The 13,011-nt window shown below is 37.5% G+C and overlaps 1 protein-coding gene across 1 annotated transcript in view; it reads right to left on the reverse strand.

Annotated features, from left to right (window-relative positions):
* LOC308549142 (synaptojanin-2-binding protein-like) overlaps window positions 1-13,011 on the reverse strand; it is a 35,022-nt gene that overhangs the window by 10,266 nt on the left and 11,745 nt on the right. Inside the window, exon 2 of the mRNA XM_081121474.1 lies at window positions 3,168-3,274. Coding sequence (XP_080977600.1) covers window positions 3,168-3,274 — 107 coding nt within the window. The remainder of the gene's footprint in view (window positions 1-3,167; window positions 3,275-13,011) is intronic.

The following is a 13,011-nucleotide window of genomic DNA, read 5'->3' on the forward strand; positions in this document are numbered from 1 at the left end:
CACACACACACACACACACAAATGAACTTTGGATAAGGAATCTCTTGCCCTCATCTCAACCCAGGTCTGTTCTTCTATTGGTAATATCTGTTTTTTTGTTTCATGGTTATCAGATGTAATAGGGCCTAAATCTTAAATATCATTTACATTTATTAAATTTTTTTCTTTCTTTTCAGTTTAAACCATCCACAGTGATCACAAAAAATTAAACTTCACTTTTGATGAGAAAGGGAAAACTGCATAATAAAATATGCAGTTATTTAATTTTAGAACTTGAAATGAAGACAAAACATTGGGATTTGGGGAGAAATGCAAAGATTCAATTAATGGTCAATAATAACTCACAAGAAATCTAGATAATGTAATGATACTTCTATTAGTTATCCAAAACGATTGTGTGCTGAGGAAGGGGCATACTCTTAGTTTGATTATCTAGCAAAAGTTAAAAGAAAGAATTAGGGCATATTTTACAACAGGGACCCATGTGAGGAGAATAGGAAAGTCCATAAAGACTAAATGGGGCCCTGGCAGGTGTGGCTCAGTAGTTAGAGTGTTGGCCCATGCACCAAAGGGCGTGTGGCTCGATTCCCAGTCAAGGGCACATACCTGGGTTGTGGGTTCAATCCCCCATCCTGGCCAAGGCGTATGCAGGAGGCAACCAATCAAGGTGTCTCTTTCACATTGATGTTTCCCTCCCTCTGCCTCCCTCCCTAAAAATCAATGGAAAAAATATCCTCGAGTGAGGATTAACAACAACAACAAAAAGAATGGGAATATAGGCTAATAAATAACTTGGCATCATTTTATAGAGACTCCAAAGCCAATAAAAAGTACTCAAGTACGTCAAAGGGATAAAGTGAGCTAAAGCATAGATGTTAATTGTTTAATAATTAATGGCTAACTAGTTCACTCAAGGATAAAGAGGGAACAGGATGGTGAGACAAGAGAGTCACTCTTTCTTAAGGAATGGGATCTAGAAAGAGTAATTTTGGAGCAAACTCTTGGAAGGGAAACTGGAGTCAACGGCTATAGATCTGGATAGAATGGAGAGGATATGCTGGCGTTTTCTATCTATATATGCTCCACCGTTTCCTCTTTCTCTGTCTTCTTTATCTCTCTCCATATCTAACTTGCATTTTCCTCTCCCTTCTTTCACATGTCTTTTCCTTATTGGACAGAACATAAACTGGAATCATTCTTTGTAATGTGTTTTATGTATATTTGTAATACTTAATACCTTGTATAGATCTTCATAATATCTTGTATTTTGATAAAGTGAAATCCTCTTTGCTATAAATTTTAAAGTCAAGCGAACTAAGTTATTTAGACATCTACTTCTCTCCTCGACATTCATGTCCTACCCTTTTTAACAACTAGAGTGGCTTTGTGATAATTTCTCTGTGGGGCGATGGCTCTTCATCTCGGCTGCTGTCCAACAAATTCTCTCACACTGAAGTTTAAGTCCTTTCTTCCTTATCCAATTCTACCCTTTATAGAAAGACTAATTTCCATTTTTATATAAAACCGTTTTTACATAAAATCTACTATTAACTCACCACGCAACTTTCTGTTTAGGATAACTAATCCTAGCTTCCCATTGACCTGTTAGGAGGCAGTATAGTAGCTGGTTAAGAGTACAGGCTCCTCCTGGCTGCTGTGGCTCAGCGGTCGAGCACCGTCCCACACACCAGGAGGCCACCAGTTTGATACCAGGTCCGGGTCCACGCTCGGGGTGCTGGCTCGATCCCCAGTAAGAGGTGTGCAGGAGGCAGATGACCAATGTCTCTCTCTCATCGATGTTTCTATCTCTCTCTCCCTCTCCCTTCCTCTCTCTCCCTCTCCCTTCCTCTCTCTAAAATCAATAAAATCTTTTACAGGCCTAAGTTTTAGCCTCTCTGCACTTACTACTTGTGTGACCCTGGGCAAGCTGCTTGACCTTACCAAGCCTCAGCTTTCTTAGCTGCAAAATAGGCATAATAATTGTACCTAACTCATAAGGTTACTACAATATTAAATAAGTTTAAAGTTCTCAGCATACTGCTTAGTCTATGGTGCTGAAAAACTTCCAACCGTTCTCATTTTTCAATAATATACCTTTAACCAAAGCTTTCCAAATAAGATGGCTTTCTTAACCCTTATACTTTTCAAGTCCCTCTTGTGTCAAAATATGGGACTGTATAGTTTCTAACTACATGCTACACCTTTATTTTAACCCCTGTCAAGTTTTCCTTCATGTACCACTCAAGTTGATTTCATGTCTTTAGAATGTCTGCCTCCTTGGAGCTATAGGAAATCTGCTTCTTAACTTCTCAATATCCTTTGAGATAAAGGGTAGGTTACACTATCATTGTCTCTATCTCAACAGATTAATAAATGGGGTCCAGAAGCTTAATGGACTAAAAAGAGGGAAAATGATCAGTGAGAAGGACTACAGTGGGATATTACCATCCATGATGTTTTATTTATATTCTCATCAGCCAACCTTGCTTGGGCTTGCCTGAATTTACTAACTTGCTTTATTTGTTAAATACATATTAAACACTGTGCTAGAATGTAAAAGGTTAAAAAAAGATGTGGTCCCTGCCTTAGGAACTTCCAGAAAACAATAAAATTAATGGTTACCATATAGTAAGGGTCTTACCCGAGGCATTAGCAGAATGAAATGGGAGCACAGTGGACAGATATCCAAATCAGACTGCATTCCAATTTTTTATATTAATAATGGGTAGAAAAAGGGCTCTGAGTCTAAAATGAACACAATTCCTACATTCTTTTTTTGCTGCTTCTGGTGTAAAGGGAGACATTAATCTTTTATTCTACAAAGAGGAAGTGATAAAGTATAACGGAAGAACAACAAAAATTGTGGATTTTAAGTTCCTCCCCCCACCCACCAGTCCCTCAACCCTGTTTCATGTTTTTGAACTTGGGTAAGTAACTTCACACTCTGGACTTAATTTTGCTTTGTCTATCAAGCGAGTTAATATACTCCATATTCTAGGGCAGGGCTGGAAAAGATCACTGATCAAGGTCCCTCCCACTGAACTCTACAAATTGGATATTTCCTGATCCAAAAAGGCAGGCAGGAATCTTACCAAGGAAGGCGCTAGGAGTAGGAAGCAGGGTCTAGGGAGCAAGGGACACTGAAGGAGGCCGAAGCCAGTTCTCACCGAGAGGATCTTATCACCCTCCTGGAGCCGCCCATCCAGGGCCGCAGCCCCATTCTCTTTGATGCGGCTGACGTAGATGCCACTGTCGTTGGAGACATACTGCTGATCTGTCCCACCGACGATGTTGAAGCCCAGCCCAGAGAAAATCATGAAGGAGTTGTAAAGGAGACAGGGGTGAAGAAAAAGAAAGGGATTAGAGAAGAAGAGAAAGAGAGAGGAAAGGCCTAGTAGAGAGGGGAGGCTGGTGAGGCAGACTGATGTAGCTGGTGAACACTCATGGGCAAGGTCAGCGAAGAGTTATCACCAACAGAGGCTAGGAGAATCTAGAGTTGCCCACTCAGATCAGGTAGAACTAAAAATACGAACACAGTGACCAACATGGTTTGTTGAATATAAATAAAGATCTGTGCTAACTCAGTGACAGAATAATGGTGATTATTTTAAGATGTGATTCTGATTCTGTTGATGGCATTCAGTGAACCCAATTCTTGTCTTTCCTTAATGTAACAGGGTTAGCTGTGTTCATGAGAAGCAGCTCCGCTTTTAACTAATTAGCAAATAAAATTCCTAATTTAGTGGAAGAGAGATTCCTAACCAAACTTTCCCTTCCATACTTCTCCCAACCTTTGGGAGACTTTGGGTATGGCGGTGTTTTGGAAGAAATGGTCTTGGTAGTCTCATTTATTTTTTCTATTTTAAGTTGAGGGGGCAGTAGTGTAAGTGTTGGCAGGAAACCTAGAATTAGAAAAGTAAGTGATGCTTCATGATAAACTAAATCACCAAATTCACTCTTTTTTCCTTTTCTACCTCAAGTGCAAACAACCATATACTTGGGGACAATGAATGCTAAGTTTTATGTGCAGAAGAAGCCTGACTACTCAATGATTAGCAACGCCCATTTCCCCTTTGCTCCAGCCCCTGGTGACCACCATTCTATCCTTCGCTTCTAAGAGTGACTATATTAAACAGGCACGGGCATAAAATTTCAGTTACACAACAGTAAGTTCTAGATATATGATGTACAACATTGTGCCTACAGATAACAATAGTGTATTTTACACTTAAAAATCTGTTCAGAGAGTAGGTATCATTTAAGTGTTTTTAACGTAATAAAATAAAAGAAGAAGAAGAAAACTGACTACCAAAGTACTATTTCAATGGACCAACCACTAAGTTGTGGGAAGGATTTCAGTTTATGAAAACCATTGTTATAAAGGGATTTTACCTATGCATTAAAAAGAAAAGAAAAAAACAGAACTTCCCTAGGGTTTTCTTTATGTCAGGTACTGTATAAGTCAAAGCACAGTGCAAAGAGAAAGGAGATAGTTTGGAAACAATTAAAAATCAAAAATCTGGTAGCACAATTGGAAGGACTAGCCATAATCACTAGCCTACTACTGGTTTCAATAGAAAGCAGATACTTAGAGAGACATAAGTGGGCTTTCTAAAAGTTCTCCTCATTGGTGGGATGAGAACTTGCACGTAAAGCTCATAATATTAATATAAGCACTAGAAAATTAATCTGTTATTTAAGAAAATGCATGGCTGAAGAGAGAAGCCGCAGGAAATATTTCACTTAAATAGCATAAGTTGTGCACAGAATATCTGTGGCTAGAGAATGAAAAGAAGGATTTACGATACATGATAGAACTACTTCTGGAAGACGACCACTTCAACTTCCTTGAAGGGTAGGGTATAAAAAATGTAAGTTACTATATGGTTTCTCTTAGAACACTCTTAATTTGTATTATAGTGGGTGGCCAGGATTGGAAAAGGGATGGTGAGTGGTTATTTGAGATAAGGTGGAAAGGTAGGTGGAGACTACCTTATGGAAGGCTTTGAAATGATTTCAAAACTGTGGCAGGTTTGAGGTAGGTGGCTCAGGCCAACCAGCCATTCTCAATACTAGAACAAACTATTTGGAGAAAAATCTTTCAATGAAATCCAGCATCCTCAGTAAGCACTACAGCTGCCTCTGAGAATCTTGGGTAGGAAGCATGTGTTAAGCAGATGAATGCAATACAGTAGTAAGAAAGAGGAGGGACTTTGCTTCTGGTTATCTAAACTTACAGGACAGTGTCTAAACAAGAAGAGCAGAAGAAATCTTACTGAAATTTTCTATAAACAAACAAGTACAGTCTACTCCCTCCAGAAATCACATTATACAGGCATGTTTACAACCTACTGCTGTTTCGGATGTAAATGAACCACACCACTTAACATGAGAATTCCTAGACTGATTGATGTGAAATCCCTTTCTTCGGCCAGAACATTTACAGAACTGGACTCACTTGCATTGCCGCAATAAACAGAAATCACCAAAGCACTGAGTAGCAGCAACATTACCAATTCAAATCTGGGCCCTATGGATATCTGCATAATCCCCAGTTCATTTGTTCATTAAAAATTACTGGTGATTGGCCCTGGCCAGGTAGCTCAGTTGGTTAGAGCATTCAGATAAGCCAAGGTTATGGATTTGATCTCCAGTCAGGGCCGGCACATACAAGAATCAACCAATGAATGCATAAATAAGTGGAACAACCAATCAGTGTGTGTGTGTCTCTCTCTCTCAAAAATCAAGCAATAAATAAAAAAAGCACTGATGATTTGCCATGTGTCAGGCACTGTGTTATGTTCTGAGAAAGACATAAAGCTAAACTGGACAGCCCTTGCTTTAACCACAAACAGAAATTGACCCTTTTCCCTGTCCCTTTCAGATTTTGCAGAAGCAAATGAAAATCAGAAGACCTGCTCACAAATTCAACTCCGTAACTTAACAGATATGCGGACTAAAAAAAGTCATTATACCTCTGATCCTCTGCTTCATTTTCTGTAACATAACAATTACAAATGCTGCCCTCTCTATCTCAAAAGGTAATTGTTAGGGTCCAATTACCTTAACAAATCTGAAAAAATCCTTATAAACTACAGAGCTGCTATATTGAGTAACTGCACTAAGAGTAGTTGTTAGCAAATTAGTAGTACCTGGTACAGCCCAAAACCAGATAGTCTGATAAAGGATGAATAACTACACGGTACGAATGTGAATAAACCTGAAATACGGGAAGACAGAGATGAAAAAGTCCATCTATCTATTAATAGGATAAGACTGGACTGGAACTCAAACTTTTAAGTATGTCTATAACCTGTGACCCAGACATTCTCCCTCATAACTACTATCTAGAAAGAATGGTATTAAAAATAAGCAATAATAAGTCCAACACATTCACCAATCAACTGCAACAGATATCAGCTGGAAACAAAAGGGGAAGGACTACCCCACTGCATATCTGCTGATTTATTGGCTGTGTCCTAGAACAATGAACAGGGTGGACCACATATCCTGGTTTGTTGGTAGTCCTGATATACACACCTGTAATCAAAATATTCCCCTTCAATTTCACAAGCATCTCAGTTTGGATCAATGTGATCATCCTATCTATAAAGGGGGATGTAAGAATATGTTAATCGCAGGATGTTTTGTGATGGTGTAAAACTGATTGTAATCTAGGTGTCCATTCTTTGGGGAACTGGTAACTAAAATATAGTTAAAAGTTAGAAGCATTGAATAATCATATATAAAATAATGGAGGTTTAGAATTTGATGTTGATATTAATAGCACAATATCTTCTCATTAATTAAAAACTCATGCACACAAAACAGTATTACCTACTTACCAAAATGCATGCATATTTAAGGGCATGTGGAGACACATTAGAGTCAGTAGCTATTAGGGAAGGATACAGGATGAGGTTAGAAATGAAGGGTAAAAATGAAACCAAAAAAGGATCTTGCTTGTACTGATGATGACAATGTCTTTATGGGGCTGAAGGATATAATTAACTCAGTTCTCAGAATCTACGATCCAAATAGGATTAAGGGGAGAAGTCAAAGAAAAAGACCTAGACTCAATAGGCTTAAAAAAAATAAATTTTAAAATGTGGTGTGAAACACATATCTAAACTGGAGGCACTAATAATGGTGTGTGGGGAGGGGGGGAGGGACGAGGGACTAAAATGGAGTCAGGAGGCTATTAAGAAAGTAGGGCCTTTGCAGCCTATGCACCTTTGAGCCTCAGTTCTCAGAGCTGCTATTAAGCTGCTAAATCTGTTGCTAAACTCAGCTCAAGGCTGAGTCATCAATATCCTGGAACAACCCTTCTGTAGACACATATGGACTTTATCTCTTTTCTTGTAGTTTTTGCCTCCCTTATTTGCATATCAGAACTAACCAGGCCTGGTAAACCTAGCCAGTAATCCTTCATTTGCATGAAAGAATTACATTTTGTGATTTTTGCCTTTACGAATCCTTCTCTTTGTTCTCCCCAGAGCACAATCTAGGTCGCTACCTGAATCGTGTATCCTGGGTTGCAGCTTCTTATGCTCATATAAATGCTCTTTACTCTTTACCTCAGTCTGAAATTAATTTGGGTTTACAGTAGCAAGATTAAAATGGGTTGCTTAGTCTCAAAATTTAGAAGTCTCAAACGCAAAAAAACTAAATATGGCATAAGAATGACATCCCCTTTTCCATAGGACTGGGAGAGAAAGAGTGCCTAGTATCAAAGCCTTAGAGCCCGGCCAGGCGTGGCTCAGTGGTTAAGCGTCACCCTAGGATCCAGGCGATCAGGGTTTGATTCCCGGTCAGGGCACATGCCCGGGTTGCAGGCTGCAGCCGATCAATAACTCTCTCATCATTGATGTTTCTATCTCTCTCTCTCCCTCTCCTTTCCTCTCTCTGAAATCAATAAAGATATTTTTTAAAAATAAATAAATAAAATAAAAGCCTTAGAAAGTTAAACAAGAAATGCCTTCTTGTGGACTCGTTTCCAGGTCTGGACCTTGAGCGTGTTTATGAATAACAGCAGTAATAGTAGCAGCAACACCTAATATTTATTGAGCATTAAATATGTACCAGGTATTCTGCTGCGTACTTTACATACGTTACCTCAATCTTCTCACATGAAGTGATTATTACATTTTACAGATGAATTTAAAAGGTGAGGCATAAAGAGATTAGATAACTTTACAAAAGGTCAATTAGCTCTTCTCAAAGAAAAGACACTAAGCCAGGATGTTTGGTTCCAAATGTAAGTTTTAAACCATTTTGCTATACTGTATCTTTGTAGAAAATATGAACAACTGCTTTACAAAAAAAGTCTTTGGGCTGGCTGTGAATAAGAAATGGTAGGACAATTGTTGTAGGACAGTTCCCAAGGGTAGTACATTGCAGAGGAAGAATTGGTCATTCTGGAGTTCTATCACCTTAGTTGGGGTCTCTACTGCCTACTTTCAGGCCAGGGAAGAAAACCCTTCATTTCATTCAGATTCTTGTCTATTAAATCTAAAAGTTAAAAAGTAGACCACTGTTTAATAATCTGTTATTCCACAAATAATAACTTTGAGCATAATTAAAATGAAACAAAACAGTCCACTAACACAAATGATAATAGCCACTTGTTGAGTTATGACTACCAGATTGACAAACACCCTATTTCCCCCCTATTTAACTGTAGGCCTTTTCTATCCCAAGATAATCTTATAATTTCCCCTAGACATCAATCCAACTCTACAGAACACGCAACCCACTATTTATTTATTTTGTGATAAAATAAACATAACATTAAGTCAAACTGTATTAGACACACAACTCGCTGTTTGTTTAGTAGTAAAATATATGTAACATAAAATTTAACATTTTAACCATTTTTAAGTGTGACATTAATTCAGTGGCATAAAGTACATTCATAACGTTGTGTCTCCATCACCACTATACATATCCAGAACTTTTTTATCATACCAAATAAAAACTCTGTACCCATTAAAGAATAACTCCTCACTCCTCCTTCCTCTAGCCCGAGAACTTCTATTATACAGTACTTTCTGTGTCAAGCTTGCCTATTCCACATACTTCATGTAAGAGGAATCATACTATTTTGTTCTTTTGTCTTGCTTATTTCCCTTTGTACAATGCCTCCCAGGTTCATCCTTATTGTAACACATAGCTGAATTATTTCATTCCTTTTAAAGACTGAATAATAATCCATTGTACATATATACATTTTGTTTATCTAGTCATCTGTCAATGTGCATTTGACTGTGTTCACACTTTGGCTGTTGTGAATAATGCGGCTGCCTTAACACTGGTGCACAACTATGTGCTTAAGTCCGGGAAGATGCGAGCCCTCAAACTTTCTTTCTTTTCAAGATTGTGCTGGCTATTAGGTCCTTTGAGTTTTCACATGAATTTTAGGATGGGGTTTTCTATTTCTGCAAAAAGGCTGATGAAATTTTGACAGAGATTGCATTGAGCCTGCAGGTTGCTTTGGATAGTACTGCTTCCTTAACATTATTAATTTTCCAATCCATGAATGTCAGATGTATTTCCACTTATTTTTGTCTTTAATTTCTTTCAGCCAAATTTTGTACTTTTCAAAGTATAAGTTATTGTCTCCTTGGTTAAACTTACTTACAGTATAAGTATTTTATTCTTTTTGATGCTATCGTTAATGGAATTTCTTACTTAATTTCCTTTCCAGATTGTTCATTATTAATGTATAAAAACTTAACTGATTTTGTTTTGATTTTGCATCCTGCAACTTTGCGGAATTTATTATTAATTCTAACAGGTTTTTTGGTACTTTTTTTGTTTTGGTGTAGATTCTTTAGCTTTTTACATATAAAGATCATGCCTTCTGCAAATAGAGACAATTTCACTTCTTCCTTTCCAATTTGAATGCATTTTATTTTTCTTGCCTAACTATTCTGACTAGAACTTCCAATACCATGTTAAACAAAAGTGGTGAAAGCAGACATTCTTGTTTGTTCCTGATCTTAGAAGAAAAACTTTCATTCCTACATCATTGAGTACATTAGCTGTAGATTCTTCGTATATGGCCTTTATCATGTTGAGGAAGTTTCCTTCTATTAGTAGTTTGCTGACTGTTTTTAACATGGAAAGGCGTTACATTTTCTCAAATACTATTTCTGTATCTGCTGAGATAATCATGTGCTTTTTTTCTTCATTCTATTAATATGTTTTATTACATCGATTGATTTTCTTAAATTTCTTTGCATTCCTAGAACAAATCCCACTTTGTCACGGCACACAATCCACTTAATATGCTGCTGAGTTAAAACCATGTAGCTGTAGGATCAGCCTAGCTTTCTGTATAAAAGCAATTTCTGGATCATGACCACAGAAAGAAGGACCCGAGTAGAACCCAGCAGCTTCACTGAGTTGATGAGATGGGAATCAAAGTTTGGGGAGGTTGGGTTGCTAGAAATTACAGGGTAAAGTTCTGGAAAGGAGGGAGTTAGACGGAAAAAAGGGGCTCCAGGTACCTACATGTGTCTTTACCAAGTACTAGGCCATGCATATGTTGAGTGAAACTCTACAAGGCTGGTCAACAACAAAAAAACAAACAGGAAGTTGTATGTTGAATAATTCTCAGAGCTCACACAAGGCAGGGAGACCTTCAAGTTCTGACAAGCCAGAATGGAAATCCTCAATGATTCACTTGGAAATTCAGTTGACATCCACTTAGAACATACCTCATGTATAGGGTTGAACTGTCCCTGAAGTGAATGCTACTTCAGAAGCACCCTAGAAAAGCTTACAAAGGGGCCTTAAAGAAATCAAACTCACCTGCAAGTTACTTAACTGCCTGCCAAAACAAAGATCAACAATTTAACATTAACCATGTTAATGAATGAAAATAAAACGCAGATATTCAACGACATAATATTCACAGCCTCCAGAATCTAATTAAAAATTATTAACATGCTGTCCTGGCTGGGTAGCTCAGTTGGTTAGAGTGCTGACCCGATACGCCAGGTTGTGGGTTCAATCCCAGGTCAGGGCACATACAAGAATCAACCAATGAATGCGTAAATAAGCGGAACAACAAAGTGATGTTTCTCTCTCTCACCCTCTCTCTTTTCCTCTCTATCTCTAAAATCAGTAAACAGATTTTAAAATTGTTTTAATTAACATGCTGAGAAGCAAGAAAACATGACCCATAGTCAAGAGAAAAGCCGCTCAATAGAAACAGAACCAGAAATAACAGAGGATGAAATCAGCAGATGAGGATGTTTGAAAGACTATTACAACTAGGTGAAAATAATTAAAGAAAGTCAAACGTAATGAAAAAATGGAAGATTTGTTTTTCATCTTTAATCCATTCTGAGTGGATTTTGTGTATGGCGTGAGATAGTAGTTTGGCTTCATTTTTCTGCATGTGGCTGTCCAGTTTTCCCATCACCACTTGTTGAAGAGACTATCCTTTCCCCATTGCATATTCTTAGCTCCTTTCTCATAAATTGACCATACATGCACGAGTTTATTTCTGGACTCTGTCTTCTGCTGCACTGATCTATGTATGAAAATGAAAGATTTAAAAAGTAAATAAAACATACACTTGAAAACTCATTCTGAAAAGAAAAATACACCAAATGTGATTAACATCAGATTTAACACCACAGCAGAAAAGGTAAGTAAACTTTAAGAAACCGTAGTAAAAATGAATTCGGTAAAGTATCAGGATACAAAATAAATATCCAGAAATCGGTTGCATTTTTATACCTTAATAATGAACTATCAGAAAGGGAAACTAAGAAAACAATCCCATTTACAATTGCATCCAAAGAAAAAAATACCAAGAAATAAATTTAACCAAGGATGTAAAAGACCTGTACTAGGAAAATTATAAGACACTGAAAAAAGAAATTGAAGAAGATACAAATAAGTGGAAGCATGGAGAGGAAGAATTAGCATCATTAAAGTGTCCATACTACCCAGAGCAATCTATAGATTCAATGCAATTTCTATCAAGATATCAATGGTGTATTTCACAGTTCTAGAACAAATATTCCAAAAATTTATATGGAACCACAAAATATCCTGAGTAGCTACAGCAATGTTGAGAAAGAAGAAAAAAGTTGGATGAATCATGCTACCAGGCATTAACCTATACTACAAGGCCACAGTAATCAAAACAGCATGGTATTGACATAAAAACAGGCATACAGATCAACAGAACAGAGAGCCCAGAAATAAACCCACACCTATATGGTCAATTAATATTTGACAAAGGAGGTAAAAATATACAAGGGGGTAAAGACAAATAAATGGTGCTGGGAAAATTGGACAGATACGTGCAAAAAAATGAAACTAGACCACCTTCTTACACCATACACAAAAATGAACTAAAAATGGATTAAAGACTTAAATGTTACATTTGAAACCTTAAGGATCCTAGAAAAAAACACAAGCAGTAAAACCTATGGCAATATTTTTTCTGGGCAAAGGAAACAAAAAAATAAACAAATGGGACTACGTCAAACTAAAAAGTTTTTTGCACAACAAAGGAAACAATCAACAATATGAAAAGACATCCACTGAATGGGAGAACATATTCACCAATGATACATCTGATAAGGGATTAATACCCAAAATTTATAAAGAACTTATAAAACTCAACACCAAAAAAACAAACAATCCAATTAAAAAGTGGGCAAAGGGTCTGAAGAGACACTTCTCCAAAGAAGACACAGAGATGGCAAATAGACATGAAAAGATGCTCCAGGTCACAAATCATCAGAGAAATGCAAATTAAAATCACAATGAGATATCACCTCACACCGGTCAGAATAACTATCATCAAAAAACCAACAAACAACAAGTGTTGGCAAGGATGTAGAGGAAAGGGTACCCTCACGCACTCCTGGTGGGAATGCAGACTGGTGCAGCCACTGTGGAAAGCAGTATGGAGTTGCTTCAAAAAATTGAAAATGGCCTGGCCGGGCTTGGCTCAGTGGTTGAGTATCAACCCAGGACGCAGGA

This window comes from Miniopterus schreibersii, assembly GCF_964146895.1.
Source record: "Miniopterus schreibersii genome assembly, chromosome: 1".
NCBI lineage: Eukaryota > Metazoa > Chordata > Mammalia > Chiroptera > Miniopteridae > Miniopterus > Miniopterus schreibersii.